Source organism: Capricornis sumatraensis, chromosome 15 (genome assembly GCF_032405125.1).
Source record: "Capricornis sumatraensis isolate serow.1 chromosome 15, serow.2, whole genome shotgun sequence".
Classification (NCBI taxonomy): Eukaryota; Metazoa; Chordata; class Mammalia; order Artiodactyla; family Bovidae; genus Capricornis; species Capricornis sumatraensis.
Window position 1 is genome coordinate 58,345,277 of NC_091083.1, and position 19,393 is coordinate 58,364,669.

The following is a 19,393-nucleotide window of genomic DNA, read 5'->3' on the forward strand; positions in this document are numbered from 1 at the left end:
TGCACCAATGTTACACCCTGGTGTGACCCTGCATCTTTGAGATGTTACCACCGGGGGAAGTCAGGGGAAGGGTCTGTGGGATGTCTCTGTATTACTTCTTACAACTGCACGTGCGTCTACAATCATGTCAAAGTAAAAAGATATCTTAAAACGACATTTCTTCCAATGAGACCCTATCAGGAAGCACATTGAAGAGTTGCCTGGAGCGGTGCTTGCCTAGGAGGTTCAAGGTTGCCCAAAGCCCGGCCTTCCTGCTTCCTGCCCACCCAGGGCCAGAGATGCCTCTTTTACCCCAGGCCTCAGTAAGCACCAGGTCACAATCCTCTTGGGTTTCTTCTCGTCACATCTCAGTTGAACCTTTTTCCTGGGAAACTCTAATTTTGATTCCACTTTCTGGTGCACTTGAAATAAATGAAACTCCATTTCTTTATGGAAAACATCTATATTACAGACATAATTTTTTATAATTATTATTAATCTGAACTCCCGAGCACGGGGTCAATTTCAAAGCTAGGGAAAGAGGATTTGATGGAGAAGAGTGCTTTCCTTAAGACCGGTTTTGCTGGACAGGGATGCACACCCAGCGCCCACATGTCCTGACAGTGGGAGTGCAGAGCTGGTGAACCTGCCCGCCTGCGTGCGCTACGCGGCCTCTCCTGCAGGTGCAGCTTCTGCCAAGAGGCATGAGGTGGTCCCCTCCAGGGGTGGGCCCAGCAGATTTGGGGGACACAGACCAGGGGGGCATCAAGGCGGGCTCTGCAGAAAGGGCAGAGTTTGGCAAGGCAGAGGTGGGGTGTGTGCCTGGAAGCGGCGGGGCGCCCACCCAAGCAAAGCTCCGGTGGCGGGACATTCAGAGGGCGGCCAGCGGACGTGCCTCCCCTTCTCATCTGCAGTCTCGCATGCAGTCTCCCAGGTCTTGGTGGCTCCTGGCTAGTTCCCTCCAGGATTTGGGACCACGATCAGGAGGGGCCCGAAGGTCCCAGGCATGGGGAGGGACTGCTGCTGTGGCCCCATCTGGGTGGGGACTCAACACGGCAACCACTGCCCCCACGTGGCCATTTATATGGAATTACAATGAGAACTTCAGCTGCTCAGCTGGCTGTGAGAGTTGGACTGTGGAGAAAACTGAGCACCGAAGAACTGATGCTTTTGAACTGTGGTGTTGGAGAAGACTCTTGAGAGTCCCTTGGACTGTAAGGAGATCCAACCAGTCCATCCTAAAGGAAAGCAGTCCTGAATATTCATTGGAAGGACTGATGCTGAAGCTGAAACTCCAATATTTTGGCCACCTGATGCGAAGAACTGACTCATTGGAAAAGACCCTGATGCTGGGAAAGATTGAAGGCAGGAGGAAAAGGGGACAACAGAGGGTGAGATGGTTGGATGACATCACTGACTCTATGGACACGAGTTTGAGTAAGCTCCGGGAGTTGGTGATGGATAGGGAAGCCCGGAGTGCTGCAGTCCATGGGGTTGCAAAGAGTCGGACATGGCTGAGTGACTGAACTGAACTGAACAGCCATATGAACCAGAATTGTGTGTGAGGCCCCTGCGACTCAGCAAAACCAGAGAGGGCTTCATGACATGGAGGGGCCTGGGGGTCAGGGAGGATGTGGGGTGACCTGGGATCTGGCCCCCAGCAGCTGGCTGACGTCCCTGCCGCAACTTCCCAGACCTTAGCTGACTCCTACCCGACTGAATCAATACTGAATATATCTTTTCACTTGTTTTCCATTAGAACATGCGTCTGAAACCCTTCATTAGCCTATCATTCTAGAGAATAATGACTAATTTCTGGCGGTAGTTTTTCCTTATCCCACAAAGGCACTGTGTAAAACCTTCTATTATTGTAATTTACTGGGGTGAGAAAAGGACTTATAGAGACTGTTTCCATATCCCGGGGAGCCTCTTGTGTCGAGGAGGTGGGCCCTGCTCTGTCTGGACATGGCCTCCTCGTCCTGGACCAGGGCGTCAAGCCAGGCCCAACGAGGCACCATGCAGCTCCATCCTGGCTTTGCACAAAGGGGTTGCATCTCTGGTCCCCTCTGACGGTTTTCCGGGACCAGAAATGGAGCTGGGGGCACCCAGGGACTCAGAAAGTCACCCAACATTTAGTGCAAACAGTCTTGGAAAGGTGTTGAGTGCCCAGGGAATAAAGGGCCAGCCTTCAGCCCACCCGGGCCACGTCCAGCGATCTGAGGATGCTCCAATGTCCTGGCTTAAAGGTTTATCAGGATTTTAGGGGAAGATAAAGCAGTTTGTTGTTTTTGTTATCCTAATGGGTAAAGGCAGTCATGCGTTTGGGAAAACTGTCTCATTGATTTGTTCGAAAATAAGATGTGGGAGGCTTGATTTGAGGCACCTTCACAGAGTGTCCTGGGTCTTGGGGAGAGAGGACCTGCCGCTTCCGTTAACAAGAAAGTCCCCCCGCCCCAACCCACCAAGCCCGACAGCCACTCTCCACCCTGCTCCTTAAAGAGCTGGCTGTCAGCAGTCCTTATTTGCTTTCTTTGGTTGTTTGTAGCTAATCTGGCCACCCACCTGCCCCTCAGGGGCCTGCAGGGGCCTGAAGGGCCCAGCCGCGGAGGTTTCTGCAGAAACAATGTCACATTGCTTTCTCTTTGCTGACACTGGGCTGGCCTGAGCCTTCTGATTCTGAGGACAATCAGTTATAAATGCATTTCACCTTGTGGAAGCAGCAACCCCTGGAAACGGAGCTGTGACAGTTGCCTCCAGGGAGAAGAGATGATAAATGCTTGCTTTCCTGCCCCTCTGCCTGCTGACCCCTCCTCAGAGGCCCGGGAAGTCTTCCCAGGATGGGCACCCACCAGGGATGGGGAGGGCCAGCCTCTGTGATGTTCAGATGACAGGCAACACCTTTACTGTGCGTATGTTCCCAGTATTGCACAGGGCATCACTCATGAATCAAAATGACCCTAGTTTCTCTCAATTTCAAATGTTACCACAGTCTGAATTTTAGTGGCAGCTTCCAGCAGTCCTTAGTAGGGGCTTCAGCAGTGGTGCTTGGCTCAGCTCCACCCTGCCCCTTGCCCCTGCATGCCCCAAACTGAGTAGTTGTAATGAGGACAACTGCCCCCCACCCTCCCCCAAATCAGGAGACAGTGTGGGGCTGGGTCTCTCAAACCTTAGCAAGTGCAGAGTTACTTGGAGCTTGGCTGCCTCCTCGGGGCCCCACCTACAGAGTGAATCAGCGGGCGGCCACCAGCTATGCATTTATAACACATTCCCAGGTGAGGCTGGGAGATCTCTGAGCTGTCGTGCCAGCATCTGCTGGGGATTAGTGCCCATGTCCACACTGAGGGGTTGGGACTGCTTGCTCCACCTCCTCAGGCCTTGAATCCTGTCTGAGCTGAAGGGGGAGGGAGATGCCCACTTCTTGGTCTTTATGGGATCCAGAGATCAGACATTGTAAAGTGGTCGTTATCATTTATGCTGGACGGGAGTCCTTGGGAAGACGGGTCAGCTCTTGGGTCAGCTCTGAGGGGGACCAAGGGCTTCAGCCACACAGCTCACTTCTTCAGGCTGAGGGAGTCAGCCTTCTCAGGTGCTTCCCGCTATGCCCAAATGTGCCCAGGAGGCCTCAGATGGCCAGCCTCCTCCCTGACCGGCCCCAGGACCTTTGCACATGCTCTCCCTGCCACCAGACTCCCTCCCTGCCCTTCTGAGTGCTGCTTCTGATCACAAGTCAGCTCCTGGTCCACAGGTCACCTCTGCAGAGGAGCCTTCCCTAATCTACAGCCGTTCCCATGACTCAGCGCCCAGAGGGCTCCTGAGCCAAATCGTCACCGCAGGGGCTCTGCTCCCTTGTTTCGGCCCCTCTGTCTGTGCCTGGCCTGGACTGTGAGGTATGTGGGGCAGGGATGCCCCTCCCTAGGGCATGCAGTGGGTGCTAAAATAAACCATAGGTGATGAGTCCCAGGTGTCATCATGGCGGCGGGGGCTGCGTGTCCCCCCTCTGGAATGTCCCTCCCTTGGGCTCAGGGCTCACCTGGCTTGGAGCCTTCGTCCACGGACCCGTTGTACACCTGGTTGAGGAACTCGGGGCGGTTGTCGTTCATGTCAATGACGTAGATGTACAGGTCGATGGGGTTCTCCACCTTGTTGCCGTTCATGTCCACGGCATGTGCTCGGAGCTAGAAAGAAAGCAACACATGCTGTCAGGGCCAGCAGCTGCCCCCAGTGGGGATGCGCCTGACCCGAAGCCTTGTGAACCACCAAGAGCAGATCTCCTGTGATCTACAGCCCTGGGGTGGGGCTACAGAGCAGTTCAGGGACCCCTCAAGGCGCAGCCTGGGGAGTGTGGGGTGGGCTTGGGACATGTCATGAGTCTGGGTTCTCTCATCTGTGGAAATGGGAGGTGTCCTGGGAGGGTGAAACAGGGCGACCATGGGAGCTGGAGGCTGACACAAGGGTCCACGCTGATATCCATCCCTGCACCACTGATGCTGAGGACTCATGTCTACCTAGAGCAGCTGCAGAAAGGCCATGTGTGCTAACGGGGTGGGGGCTTAGGCCCCTTGCTGCCAGGAGGCCAGGCCTGGGGGAGACCCAGAGAGGAGACACAGTAGGTCCTTGAACTTGGGCATCCACTTCGAGTCTACCCTGTTGGCCATTCACACCCTGGCTTATCTTTCCTGGGGCAGCAGAGAGGAAATGGGTCCAGGGGCCCTGGGGTGGAAGGCCCCACTCTGATGGGGAAGGGGCTCCAGGGAGCTCCATCTGGGAACAACTCAAGGTACAAAGGGTAGGTACCCCAACTTGGGCTGAAGGGCCCACAGGGGCTGCTCAGACTCCCCTCTTCGATTTTGGATTTTTATCTTTTGTTCATTCATTCACTCATTAATTCATTTGCTCAATCAATACCTATTGAGGGCCCACCTGTGGCAGGCACTGGGTCTGCCCTAGTCCATGGCTCCATGAGATCTGGGGCTGCCCTGGGGGTTCTCACGCAGGAGATGGCCCCTGAGAAGGCACATGACTGCAGTGACCCATGGGGTGGGGAGGAGGCCAGGCAGGCCTCTCCGAGGAGGTGATGCTGGAGCTGAGCCCTGGACGAGGGGCCCAGAGGACAGCAAGCATGGGGAATGCAGAGTGACAGCCACAGGCAGCAGAGAGGGCTGGAGTGGGGCCGTGGGCGCCCTGAGACTAGACGGGAAAACCACACTTGGAGGTGGAAGGGGCCGACCTGTTTCTCCAGACCAACACTGTGACTGTCACACAGCCGTGCTTTCACCTCTCTGTGGAAACCATGTCACCCTCGAAACCAAACACACTGGACTACAGGATCCTTATGCCAAGACAGTGCCAAGTCAAGGGTGCCCAGAGGAGCCACCAGCAAGAGAGGTCTCTGAGCTGGGGGCCCCGCCCAGTTATCAGGCAATCCCCTTGGTGCCCTGTGCCCCCAGCCGCTCTGCCAGCCTTGGGGCAGGGGAGGGTGCCATCCATGACTGCAGGAGGGGCCTTGACCTATCCGCAGCCTCGGCAGACAGCCCTGTGTAGAATTTTCCCCTTGAAACCATGTGTTTGGGGGGAGCTCAAGGCGGGCTTCATGGAGGAGACGATCCGTGTTATCACAAGGAGACAAGTGAGTTCAGGTTCCTGGGACCTGCAGCCTGCAGAGCCATGCAGCTGCCCCTTCAAGACAGATCAGCTTGAAACATCACGTTTAAACATCTCAGGATGGGGTGCTATGCGGTTGCTTCTCCCAGCCCACCGCTCCCCCAACAACCCCCGCCATCGGGCCCCCGCTCCTTGAGCCCAGTTTGCACCTCCCTGCTGTGGAAGTCCTCCTGTGGGCGGCCAGTGTGTGCTTGCTAAGTCACTTCAGTCGTGTCTGACTCTCTGTGACCCCATCGACTGTAGCCCGCCAGGCTCCTTTGTCCATGGGGATTCTCCAAGCAAGAATACTGGAGTGGGTTGCCATGCCCTCCTCCAGGGGATCTTCCCAACCCAGGGATTGAACTCAGGTCTCCCATGTTGCAGGCAGATTCTTTACTGTCTGAGCCACCAGGGAAGCCCAAGAATACTGGAGTGGGTTGCTGTGCCCTCCTCCGGGGGATCCTCCCACGGGCAGCTGGGCCATCCTTCATCTTGTCAGACGCGACCAGGCAATAAGGAGCTGAGCCAAAGGTTGAGGAGGCTTTGAAAAAAGTAATTCTGAGCTAAAATTAAAGTTATTATCTTCTAACTAAAGTGACACTCCGGTTGGGCCGCTATCTTTAGCAGCAGGAGCAGGCCGAGTGGAGCTCTCGATGGAAAGTGGTTGGCAGGGTCTCCTCATCTCCCTCCAAAAGCTTAAAACATTTGATAGATTCTGTTGGAAATCTCTAAGAGCCCACCCACCCCTCCCTTCCATCTCTCAGGCTGGACACAGCTGCAGGCTTGGGGATGGGGGTCTGTCTTGGCGTTGGAGACAAGAAATGCTTTGTGACTTGGAGATAAGGAATGTCCTGAGACTTGCAAATCTGGGTGTCTTGTGCAGAGTAAATTTCCTGCGACGCGCTGTGCATGCCTGCTGTGTGCAGGGTCCTGTTGTCTTCCGTCAGCCCTGCGCTGGCTCTGGCTGGGAGTGCCCCGAGACCTCCACAGGCGCTGCCTCACCTCATTGTTCACAAGAACCACGAGACGGGTCTGTTGGATCTCTGTTCACAGGCAGGGAAATGGAGGCTCAAGATCCTGCCCAAGTTGATCGCTCGTGGCCCCGACAGCAAGGCTTCCTAAGGAAGCCATGAAGGCGCCCTCTGGGGAATTGCCTTGCAGAGCAGACAGTGATGCTCATCTGTCTCGTGATCACAGGCTTCACACAGTCACCTCCAGTGACCCGTGTCCACGGTCTGTCAACTCCCTCTCAGGTGGGAGATGCTGCCCCACCCCCTCAACAGCCATGATGACGGTGGGACTCAGGACAGGATTAAACAGCACCCGTTGGGGGAGCAGAGAGGACTCTGGGATGTGAGGCACAGGTTCCAGGTGGGAAGGTTACAGGGGTCACCCCGTGATCGAGTCACGTCATGTGGGGGGTTGACTTTAGTGGCAAGGAGACAGTCTGGGTGGACAGAGGTAACTAAAATCAGAGCCCCACTAAAATTGTGGACTCTAAACTCAAAGCGATTCCCTGGCCCATGGCAGGTGAGGAACTGGGGAGCTATCTCTCAGTCCACAGCCAAGTGGGTCTCCTTTTCCCAAATGTGTCTCCTGCCTTCCCAGGGTCTGGTTTGGGGGTGCAGGGAGAGGAGCTGTGGTGCTCTTGGGATCGAGCTGCTCTTGGGGTGCCCAGGGCTGGGGGGTCTTCAGAGTGGACAGTGACACCTCGGTGTGGCTCTGAGCCATTTGCACCGAGGTGCAGAAGGGGCTGGGGAGGCCCAGACGGCCACGGGATGAGGCTCACAAGTCCTCCAGCTTCAGCCTCCTGTCTTTTTCACTTCACAGGAGGCGAGTGTGTGACCCTCATAGTCATTCGGGCCTTGTACTCAGAAGGGTCTCTGTGTGGTTTAACGCTTAGCCATCATCATCTTAAAACACGTAGTGAGCTCAGAGGGGCCCCCATTTCATCTTGTGCTGGACTCAGAAATTCTGCAGCCATCCTGAGCTAGGAGCTGAGCAGTTGAGAGAGGAAAGCCTGTGACTCAGAGGGGCCTGCCCGCCCCCCAGTGGTGGGTTCTGTTCTCCGCCAGGGGATGTGGTATCGACAAGCCTGCCCTTGTGGAACCTCCCTTCTCAGGGTTCCCATCTGGCACTGCAGGCTGAAGCCAAGTGAGGTCAGTGCCGGTCCATAGATGACACAGGGCGGAGGCTGTGACTGCGTCCCCCTCACCTTTGTGAACACAATCCGGGAGCTGGGAGTTCCGATGCCCTGGCTACAGCCACAGAGGCAGCCTTACCACGTGCTGGGCTGTCCTGAACACCACAGGGATGGTCACCCTGAGTCCTCAGAACACACGCTGAGGCAGCCTGACTGTTTCCCCTTTGCAGGAGAGCATGGAGGTCGGAGGGGTTAAGGGCACAGGTCTCAGCTGCTGGGTGGGGCTGCCCACCCCTGCCCCCAGGTCTGGCTCCAGCCCCCACCTCCAGCAGGTGCAAATGCTCATCCCACGAAGAGGAGGCAGAGCCCAAAGTGGGTTGGACGCCAGGGTGGGCGGCGTGAGAGCTGTGCACCCACCGAGCTCTAGTGCCAATTGTGTGCCGCCAGGCCAGGAGGCCAAGTGGAAAGTGGTGGACGGTCCCTTTAACTGAGCCTCGCAGCCTTCACTTTCTCATGGTTTTTTCCTCTCCACTGGCAGCTCCCCATGAAAGCAACAGCGCTCGCTCAGAGCCGCCTTTCTGCTCTCAGAGGAAGGGGCAGAGGGGCTGGGGATGCGTGCCCAGAACTGGAGAGGTGGCAGTGACACGCCAGCTGCACAACCCCTTCCCCAGCAGAACTCCCAGCAGGTCACGTGGGTCCACAGCTTCTGACCAGTGGCTCCCCCATTGTGTCCCAGGCCCTCCCAGGATCGCCAGGGACACGTTACCAGAGCACATTCTCGGCCCATCTGCTCTGTGAATTGCACAGCCCGGGGAGGCACCCCGCAGGCAGGTGGGCTTTTCTGATATGGACTTGGGTTTGCACTCCCCTCCAACCTCCCGCCCTTAGGAGCCCGAGTCCAGGGACACTCACATGGTAGGAGGCTCGCTCCTCCCGGTCCATGGGCCGTGTGACGTACATCCGGCCGGACATGGAGTCGATACTGAAGACCTCCATGGGGGGCTGGTCAGCGCCCACGCCTGTGATGCTGTATCGGATGGGGATGTCGTTGTCCTTGTCGGACCGGATCTGGAAGAGGGTGCAGACGGGGGCGAGGGAAGGTCAGGCTTCTTACTGGGACCTTATGCTCATCCCACTGGATGGCCTCACATGATGTCTCTCTCAGGGGCATGTGAGGCCACAGCCAGCGCTTGGTCCACTCTGGGGACCAGAAGGGCAGGTGAGGCCAGGGGTTCACTGAGAGCCTGCACTACATGTCCGGTGAGCCCACCAGGTGACAGGGAGGAGGAGACACAGTATTCCAAGAGGAAAGGGGCTGCAGGGAGCTTGGCAGAGGTGAAGATGCCCACGGTAGAGCCTGAGTGATGGTCTGAGATGGCTGAGGACCTGGCGCAAAGGGCCCTCACGTCAAACCTCCGGAAAGACAGGGGCGAGGACACAGCTCACTGCGTGGGGTTTTTAGGGAAAAGGTCAGGGCCCAAGACACTTGTGCCCCCATGTGATCATCTGTGCAGAAAGGCAGTGGGAATGTTTGGATGTGTAAAGACACAGAGAATGTCCCGTTCCTGCTCTGGTCCTCCTGCCCTGCCCTGAGAGGGGGTCACAGCAAAGACTTCGAGAACAGGGCTTGCCTTGGAAATGCCCCCCCACCAGCATCTGGACACAGAAACACAGCCCTGAAAGATGTCAATGTGGTTAAAGAGCTGAGTACAGGCACAGTGTTTATAGAAATGGTATATTGTGGAAAACAACTTAATAATGGTGAAAAGTGAAAATGATAGTCACTCAGTCGTGACTGACCCTTTGTGGCCACATGGACTGTAGCCCGCCAGGCTTCTCTGTCCATGGGATTCTCCAGGCAAGAAGACTGGAGTGGGTTGCCATTTCCTCCTCTAGGAGGTATTCTCTATCCAGGGATCGAACCTGGGTCTCCTGTATTGCAGGCGGGTTCTGTATCATCTGAGCCACCAGGGAAACCCAAGAATCCTGGAGTGGGTAGCCATTCCCTCCTCCAGAGGATCTTCCCGACCCAAGGATCAAATCTGGGCCTTCTGCATTGCGGACAGACTCTTTATTGTCTGAGCTATCAGGGAAGCCCCCAATAATGGTGATCTGGGTCCCACACCTAAAGTAAGCTGGCAAAGCCTGAGCGTTGGGTGAAGAAACAGAAAGAACAGAGGAAAAAAATGCACAATTCTGTGCTTTATGTGGGTTGGGGGAGGACTATGCGGACAGCACGTCACTTTTGACCAGATCGTTAGGTAAATGCCCGACTATAGGAGACGGCAAGGACACCCGCAGAATCACACATAAGGTGCACGTCCTTCATTCAGGTGAAGCAGAGGTCCTGGGCATGCACGGGGCAGCTGGTGGGCAGGAGACCATGTAAGACAACAAGCTTCTCCGATGGCAAGAGATTGTAAATAAGCCACAGGGGCGTGAAAGCAATAGCTGATGGGGCCAAATTAAGATTAGCATAAACTCTGAATACACCTTTAGAAAAGACAACTTTTAAAAATCAAAGCCCAGGGGACCATGGCAATATTTTGCAAAAAAATGGACCACAACAAAAACCTCAAAAAAATTCCACAAAGCAAAATTGACCAGGACTTCTTACTAGAATAATATAATTAAAATTTAAAGATGATTTTTAAAGAGATATTTTAGAAAGCATTCTGAAGTAACCACAGGTTAAGAATCAAAACTGCATTTAGCTTCCCTTATGGCTCAGCTGGTAAAGAATCCGCCTGCAATGCGGGAGACCTGGGTTTGATCCCTGTGTTGGGAAGATCCCCTGGAGAAGGGAAAGGCTACTCACTCCAGTATTCTGGCCTGAGAATTCCATGGACTATGTCCATGGGGTCGCAAAGAGTCAGACACGACTGAGTGACTTTCACTTTCACTTAAAAATAGTAATGACAATGAAACAGCGAAACCCAAGGAATTTGGCCAGAGACGGAATCAAAACAAACCCTTAACTTCAAATATTTTCATCATTAAAACAGAATTACAGTGAATGAACTGAGCATTTATATCCAGAAGGAAAGGAATGACAAAGCAGGATATGGTGAACACCTGGGTAATTAAGACGAATGCAGAAATTTCTGAATCTGAAAACAGAAAAGTTGGAAGGATTGATAAATAGATGCAAGAGCTGTACTCTGGGGAAAAAAATTCATAAGAAATAGATGTACCTTTGGCAAGCTTAAGAGGAAAAAATAAGACTTAAAACATCTATTTTATTCTTTATATTTTATGCGAGCCAAGTTGAAAATCCTGATGAACGGGTTATTTTTTGAGAAAATATAAAATTTCACAGTTGGCTGAAGGAAGAACAAACGTGAAGAGACTGCTAATTCTTTAGGAAATTCCTCGGCAAAGGGCTCGAGGGTCAGGGGAGCTCACCTAGGAGGTGTTTAAAGTCTTCCATAGAAGAGGACATATGGAGAAAACACCCGCCCTGGCTTTACAAATCCTCCCTGGTACCATTCTCCTAAGACCGCAAAGTAAGGTAACTGCAGAGCGCTCCCCCAGGCCAGCGGAGGTGTGATGGTCAGCATGGAGACACCAGTGGGTGGGTCAACCCACCAGAGCCGCCTTCATCAGCTGAGCAGAAGGGCCTGGGTGACCAGAGAGAGTCCTGGCTAGGAGTTACTGCCCAGTAACCTCCCAAGAGTCACGTCAAATGAGACCAGACTTCCTCTGCAAACAAACTGGTTTTACCATGATTATCTGATTATCTTAAAAATGGGGGTGATTATACAGAGAAAAATTAGGTTTTGGTAGAACTCTGTGCCTTAAGATTCTAGTCCTGTTTGTGGTCTTTGAGGTTTTATTTTTTACCTTTAACTGTTAGAGCTCTTACCCGTAAGTGGACTGGATTTGACTTCTAGTTTCCTCAAATATCTGGCTACATGGTTCCAGACCAATGCTTCCAATATCCTCCTGCCCTTCTGACTTGGAATCACTAAGAACTGTGCTTCTGCGCTCAGTTGCTCCATTGTGTCCGACTCTTCGACCCCATGGACTGTAGCCCACCAGGCTCCTCTGTCTGTGGGATTTCCCAGGCAAGACTACTGGAGTGGGTTGTTATTTCCTCCTCCAGGAGATCCTCCCAACCCAGGGATCGAACCCGAGTCTCCTGCATTGGTAGGCAGATTCTTTACCTGCTGAGCCAACTGGGAAACAGTAAAAGCGAAGCTGCCCTTTTCCCAAAGCCCTGCAAACTAAGGCTGGATGAGTGGGAATGACCTTCAAGGAAGCACCTGAAAGAGCTCATGCACAGACAACCTGCATGCCTGCTGCCGTGCCTATGACCACTCAAGGTTCCCCAGACAAAACACGATCCCACCAGAGGCATCCAGACCACAAAGGTGCTGTGAGCTCGCCATCCAGAAATATTCTCGACGGGCTGCCTCCCACCCCAGGGCTCGGAAACAGGTCTGGTCTAACCAGTAAGTTTGGTTTTCTTTGGCTTTCATAGAGATGCCTCCTATCATAACCTGATGGTATGCCTGCCCTGAAGCCTGCCCGCAACCCCGCCCCCTGAAATGAGACAACTCTTTACTGAACTGACCTCCTCTCAGGACTGAGAGATGGGTTCAGGGAGATGGAGCAGCCTGCCAGCCCGGCTTCCAAGCCTAGAAACTGCTTGAGGGAGTGTCAAAGGCAGGGATGAGGGTTAGTGCGAGGTCCCTGCCATGTGCTGCTGGGTGTAGTGACGTTTGTGCTGTGGGCACTTGAGAACCACCAGCTGCAGGAGGGGCTTTCTCTCTGAGTTCCCTCATCTACCTGGAGAGGAGCCTCAGAGGGGTTCAGGTGTCACAGTGCCCCCTCCCCGGAGTGGGAATTATCCATCGAGGAACATCATTGCTACCAGTCCTGGAAGGGGGCCTGGAGGAGGGCAGACCTGTCACACGACCACACCTCCCAGCTCTCTTCCGAGGGCCATCATCTTTCCTACAAGTCACTTCGTCTCCCCCTTTCTCTGGGTTGGGAAGATCCCCTGGAGAAGGAAATGGCTACCCACTCCAGTATTCTTGCCTGGAGAATTCCAAGGACAGAGGAGCCTGGCGGGCTATAGTCTATGGGGTCATAAAGAGTTGGACACAACTGGGTGACTAACACTTTCACTTTTATTTCCTCTTAAACCTGAATTCTAAGGCATCTTGGGGAGCTGCTCATTTTTCCCTGGGTCTCCCCGATGTGTACACGAGGCACACATGCTAACAAACTTCTGGTTTTCCTCCTTTTGTTTACCTGTCTTTTATTACAGGGGTCTCAGCCAGGAGCTCAGAAAGTGGAGGGAAGTTGACTTTTCCTCCCCTACATACCTAGTAGGATTTACCTCAGAAACTAAGGGCAGCTTTTTCTTGGGCAGCTGATCTCTGTAGCTTGACAACCACCACAGGATGGTCTCTATGGAGGTGCCTCAGAGATTTGATAATGAACATCCTTTCCAACTGAATTTGGACCGTTAGCACAAGCCATCCCCGAGAAAACTCCGCTTCTGAGAAAATTCGGCTTAATAGAGAACCACTTTCCTAAACCAGCAGTGACTATTTACATATCAGAGGCGACCCCACCAGGGCAAGAGCGTGGGGGTAGGGACACTGGCCACCCTGACCATGACGGTGGCTTCCTACCTGATACACTGGAGGACGGGGAACAGAAAATGTCAGGAACAGTCGGCAAGAAGGAGGTGGTGCCTCATCACACAGGCGTCAGTGACCTGGGCTGCTTGGGTGTTGATCAGGGTCTCCGGGAGAGGAACGGGCACGTGCACACTTGGGCATGTGCACACATGGGCACGTACATGCGGGCCACACACACATACGGTATGCATGCTTATGGGCACACACGCACATAACAGGCTTGCGCACACCTGGGCCCGCACACATGGCTCCTCGAAGTCCGTGAGGAATATCTTCGCTCTGGCTTTCTGGGCTCCTCCTCCCTCGCATCAGGTCAGGCTCCCCTGCCCCTCGTCTGCCCTAAGCAGGAGCACTGGCCACGGTCTAGCTGGATGCCTGTCTGCACCCCCAGGCTCCAAGGGGCTCCCCTCCCTCTATCAGTGCTGCCCACCTCCTGCTGGAGAGAGATGAGTGGTCCCGGCCGCCCGCCTCCTGCCAGCTCCTTGGCTCCCAGCACTGTGCATCCCAGACACGAGGCTCTGGCCTGTCGGGATCACACATCCCCTCTCTGTCCGCCAGGAACAGTCCTTCAGGCAGAACCACACCTGACCAGCCCTGTCCAAGGCGCTGAGCGGGGAGGAGTTTCGACCCAGCTCCATTCCCTGGAGTCGGTTTGTAGAAAGACGGTCCTCCCTGGCCGAGTTCCCTCATCTCCAGATCTGGGGGGCAGGGAGTTGCCTGCGCCTGATCGATTGAGGGCAGAAGGGAACTGAGAAACTGGGCAGAAACTCAAACCAGTTCTTGTTCCCAGGAGCTTGGAAGATTCTAGAAAGTCTGGTGAATTCAGAGGCTTGCTTTGAGTTTAGCTTAAGAGAAGAGGACGTAGGGTACACAGGAGGGCCCCCGAGGACAGCGGTTGAGCTGAACTGGATGAAGGGGGGCGTGTGAGCCCCTACAGTCCTGCAGAGACACCGCCGGCCTGCATCCTCCTGGCCAGACTGCCCATCCTTCACAGGGAAATTTAATTATGAAACTGCTGAAAAGAACCCGCCACACATTTAAAGATTTTGATTTTTTGCAAAGGAATCTCATTACATCCTGACCATCAGGCCACATTCCCCTAATTCTCCAGGTGTTGTTCAGCGGCGTCTTCTGAAATACACGCTGAGTGAGCCCGGGGCTCTCAGGACGCCCTCAATTCTTCCATAGTTTACCGTGTTAAGAAGAAATACTGTGTGAATGAATTCACCAGATCAGGCGAGAGCGGTTTCTCCTTGATTTGTGGCTGGAAAATGAGAAAAACATCCCAGCGGCGTCCGGCAGGGCCATGAATAAAAAGTGGAGACGGCTTTTCCATCACCCGTCCTAGTTTTATGACGCCACCGAGGATCATGCTGTTTTGCATTTGTTATGAAAGGACAGAACAGATGGTAAAAGGTTAGTTTAAAGTGATGTCTACATTAAAATAACGTATGGTGCCTGGCCATTGTGCTCACCCAGGGACCTCGTTCTAGGGCCGGCTCCATCCTCCGGAAAGGCTGCCTGGATGGCAGGATTCCGGCAGAATCTCCCCCAAGGAGGAGGTATTTTCCTAATTTCAAATGAACTTGAAACTGGAGAAAAGTCACCCTGTGTGGTCTTGTGAATTGCAAAGGCCTTGGAGGTTTATCCCAAGAACTGAAGGAGTGGAGGGTCCTATGGATGCAGAGGAAACCTCGCCCCAGGAGGGAAAGGGACCTGTTATCCCTGGGAACCTCATTGTTGGCTGGGCACTCCCCACCCCAGTTGTTTCAACAATGTCTTCACTCGGCCAGACGGCCTGTGCTGTGCGCCAGGCCCCCCTGCGCTGGATGGACATGGTCCTGCCCTCATGTGGTTCATGCACCAGACTGCATGTGAGCTCAGTTGCTCAGTCATGTCCTACTCTTTGTGGCCCCCTGGACTGAAGCACACCAGGCTCTTCTGTCCATGGAGTTTCCCAGGCAAGAATACTGGAGTGGGTTGCCATTTCCTCCAAGGTATCTTCCCAACCCAGGAATTGAACCCACATCTCCTGAGGCTCCTGCATTGGCAGGTGGATTCTTTACCACTAGCACCACCTGGGAAGTCTCATGGACCAGAGGGATTAGATTTAAAAAGTGACAGCCAGTCAGTGCAGAATTATAAGGTGGCAGTTATGAAATGGGGAAAGAACAGGGTCTGTGAGAGACTCTGGAAGGACTTAAGGGCAGAGGGAATCTTTGAGAAAGTCGAGTTAGAATTGTGTGGTTTTGTCTACTGTGGTATGTGATTCCTGGACAGGCACAGATAGAGTAACACACCCAAACATATGCACAAATAACACATGCGTAAGTACACAAACACACACTGTCACACACACGTGTGTACATGCATGCACATGACTGGATGTCCCCGCCTTTCTGTGCTAAACCTCTTGGAAGGCGATGTTATTCCGCAGCTTAATGGCTTTGCCACTAACAAGGCCTCCCTGACCCCATCTCTGTGTCTTAAAAGATGCTCTCAAAACCCTTAGGATCAGGATCTTCCACGAGGATATAATTCTTTGGTGAAGCGTTTTAGCTCTTTCTCTTCGTGTGATATTAAATCCAGGGATCTTCCCAGGAAAGCAGATTGCAAGCTCTCATTTTCTTTACCTGGTGGGAGTTTCGAGTTGCCGGCAGCAGCAGAGTGAAAAGCCCTGAATCGTGACCGCAGATGCTTCGTTCCCTGCCTACCTCAGATTTGAGGCAGGCAAATCTGAACTTGGCCGTGACTACAGCCGGCCAGGAGAGGCAATTTCTTTTAAAATCTGACTCTCATGAGAGTCCAGAGGTAAGAACATGATTACACCTAAATGCATTTCAGCTTCTGTGGCCTCACTGGTCCCTACGCCAGCTCTCGACGCTGGGACTCCTGGATTCTCATGCTGAGAGAGAATCTGCATTTTCTCAGGTTCTCTGTCTGTCCTCTTGTCTGCTTTGCCGGGATGGCTCCCTGTCTCCCATCTCCTCCTCCCCGTCCCCTACTGCCAAGCACTATGGCTGCCCCACACCCTCCTGGGCTGTGGGAACACAGACACCCTACCTGACCCCAAGGATGGCAGGTGCAGGCCTAGCACCACGCACACAGTAATCACCGACTGAACAAATGAAACAAGGACATGCTGTCTGGGGGGCGGGGGCAGACATGCAAACTGACGGCCAGGGTCACAGCCAGGTGCTTTGGGAAACCAAAGTGGGTGGGAGGCCCTCTTCCTGGAGGAGAAACGTCTTCTCTGAGCCAGGAGGGAGGAGGCAGTGGGCGCAGAGGGAAAGGCTGGGGGAGAGCCTGAGGGGGTGTCAGGCATGGCAGGGTTCTAAGACCCTAGGTGGGAGGGAGAAGGACCAGCCAGTCCCATGCTTACTGTCTGACGGTGAAGAAATAGCAGGGAATCGTGGAGTGGGAGAGAAGTGGGAAGGAGAGTCAGGAGAGAAGTGATCACCCCTCCCCAGGCGCCAAGGAGGAGGGGAGGCCCACCCCCACTCCGTCCCCCTCCGGGGTTGGAGGAGGGGTCAGAATGGTTTTGCTCTAGAGACACCAGGGGGATGAGGGGCATGGCACCACCTGGTCCCCGCCTCTGGCAGGAGAGGGAGGTGTGTGTGTGTGAGGGGAGGTTGGGAGGTGGGGGGTGGGGAGGTGGGGGGTGAGGAGGTGGTAGTGATGGGGCGAGTGGTGGGGGGTTGGGGTGGGGTGGGGTGAGCGGATAGGGTGGCAGCCTGCCCGCCACTGTGTTTATCCCACACCCTCACTGTGTCTCGAACGCCTGCAGCTGGGATGAGCTCCCCTGTGAAGAGCAGGGCCCAGGAAGTCTCCCCTCCTCACCCCTGTAGCTCCTTAAGGACCAGTAAAGGGAAGTCCTAGGATGTCAGCCCCTGACCGTCAGGTCCAGTCCCTTCTGCAGATAGGGAGACCAAGGCCTGAGAGGCCGAGGACTGGACGAAGCTTTCACAAGCCATCAGGGTTCGAGGGCAGAGTTTCAGGTCTGGTCTTGGTCATGCTGCCTTCCTGGGAAGCTTCATGGGGCAGAAAGTGAGGCCGAGGAAGCTGTGCTCACTTGTGCAGACAGGACACGGGGCCCAGGAGGTCTCTGTATCTCCCTAGGGTCACTTGACCCCCGATGCAGACTCAGACCCTGGGTGTTGTGCTCACTCTGGTCAGTTCTGCAAATCTGCTGGGATTGCTGAAGTGCTCTGTGTTTTAAAAAGACACCACCTCACACCAGTCAGGATGGCCATCATCAAAAAGTCTACCAACAGTAAATGCTGGAGAGGGTGTGGAGAAAGGGGACCCTCTTGCACTGTTGGTGGGATGTAAGCTGATACAGCCACTATGGAAGACGGTGGAGATTCCTTAAAAGACTAGGAATAAAACCTAGGATTAAAACCACCATATAATCCAGTAATCCCACTCCTAGATATATACCTTGAGGAAACCAAAACTGAAAAAGACACACATACCCCAATGTTCACTGCAGCACCATTTACAATAGCTAGAGCATGGAAGAAACCTAGATGTCCATCAACAGATGACTGGATAAAGAAGCTGTGGTACATATATACAATGGAATATTACTCAGCCATAAAAAGGAACACATTTGAATGCATTCTAATGAGGTGGATGAACCTAGAGCCTATTATACAGAGTGAAGTAAGTCAGAAAGAGAAATATAAATATCACATATGGACACATATGTATGGAATCTAGAAAGATGGTGCTGATGAATTTATTTTCAGGGCAGCGAAAGAGAAACAGACTTAGAGAACAGATTTGTGGACACGGGGTGGGGGGAGGGTAGGAGGGAGAGGGTGAGTTGTATGGAGAGAGTAACATGGAAACTTACGATACCATTTGTAAAATAGACAGCCAGTGGGAATATGTTGTATAACTCGGGGAACTCAAACAGGGGCTCTGTGACAGGCTGAAGTGTGGGATGGGGAGGGAGATGGGAGGGAGGGGACATGGGTGTAACTGTGGCTGATTTTTGTTGATGTAGGACAGAAAACCACAAAATTCTGTAAAGCAATTATCCTTCAATTAAAAAAAAGTCACCGTGGCTCTAAGGCCCAGGACTGGAACCTGATTTCAGCTGCTGTTGAAAGCAGTCATGAAACTGTAACTGAGTTCTGCATGAGGCACTGTTAGCTTGCAGCAAAGTTTAATGGAAAAGCCCTCTGCCCTGGCGCTGGGTGAGCAGTGAGATCTGGCCAGGATAAAACCGTTCTTAGTGCGTGATGGGACAGACCTGGGGCCAGGGGTGAGTGAGAATCCAGATTCCCCCCTCTCTGCACTCCTCCCTGATACATGAACATGACTTTAAGAGGCTTGACAATGTTTGTGTTTCTTGCATTTTACAAAATACTTTCCATGCACAGTGAAATTCAGCTTCCAATTATTTTCAATTAGGTTCTTGTAATGAGCAGAAAAACCCAGAATATGATGGGGAAAGGCATTTGTTGTGTAACATTGACACTGTTATACATTTCCATTCACAATTACTTGGAATTTTACAAATCATGAAAAAAATCCTCAAAGTCGTATGAATATTAATAACAGCCATGAATATGTTCTTACAAAATTTGCCTGGTGGGAAGAGTGAATTAGATGCTTCTCAAAAGTGTCCTTCAGGTTGTACCAAATTAACAAAGACAGGTAGCTTCTTAGTTCTGGGTATGGGACAACTCAGACATTATTGCTGAAGATGGGAGTGGGGCAGGGTCCACTCCCGGCTCTTCTGGCAACAGAGGCCTGATTTTCTTTGGGGAGCATTGTTTCCCATTGTCTCGGTCAAGTCAAGGTGTCAGTCAAGTCAGGGGGTTGGTCAAGACTCCCTGCCCTCCCCTGGGCAACAGGCAGGCCCATGAGCTGAGCTGGCTGGTCAGCTTGGCTCTCAAGTGTGGACGCTAAGTTAAGAAAGAGTCGGGGCCGGGAAATGTGGCTGGAGCCCCCCACTGAGGGCCCT

The 19,393-nt window shown here is 53.3% G+C and overlaps 1 protein-coding gene across 2 annotated transcripts in view; it reads right to left on the reverse strand.

The window, feature by feature from the left end:
- CDH4 (cadherin 4) overlaps window positions 1-19,393 on the reverse strand; it is a 480,957-nt gene that overhangs the window by 52,620 nt on the left and 408,944 nt on the right. For both annotated transcript variants that reach the window (XM_068987048.1, XM_068987049.1), the window contains 2 exons: window positions 8,675-8,830; window positions 4,010-4,154 (listed from right to left, as the gene is read on the reverse strand). In XM_068987048.1, the coding sequence (XP_068843149.1) occupies window positions 4,010-4,154; window positions 8,675-8,830 (301 nt within the window). The remainder of the gene's footprint in view (window positions 1-4,009; window positions 4,155-8,674; window positions 8,831-19,393) is intronic.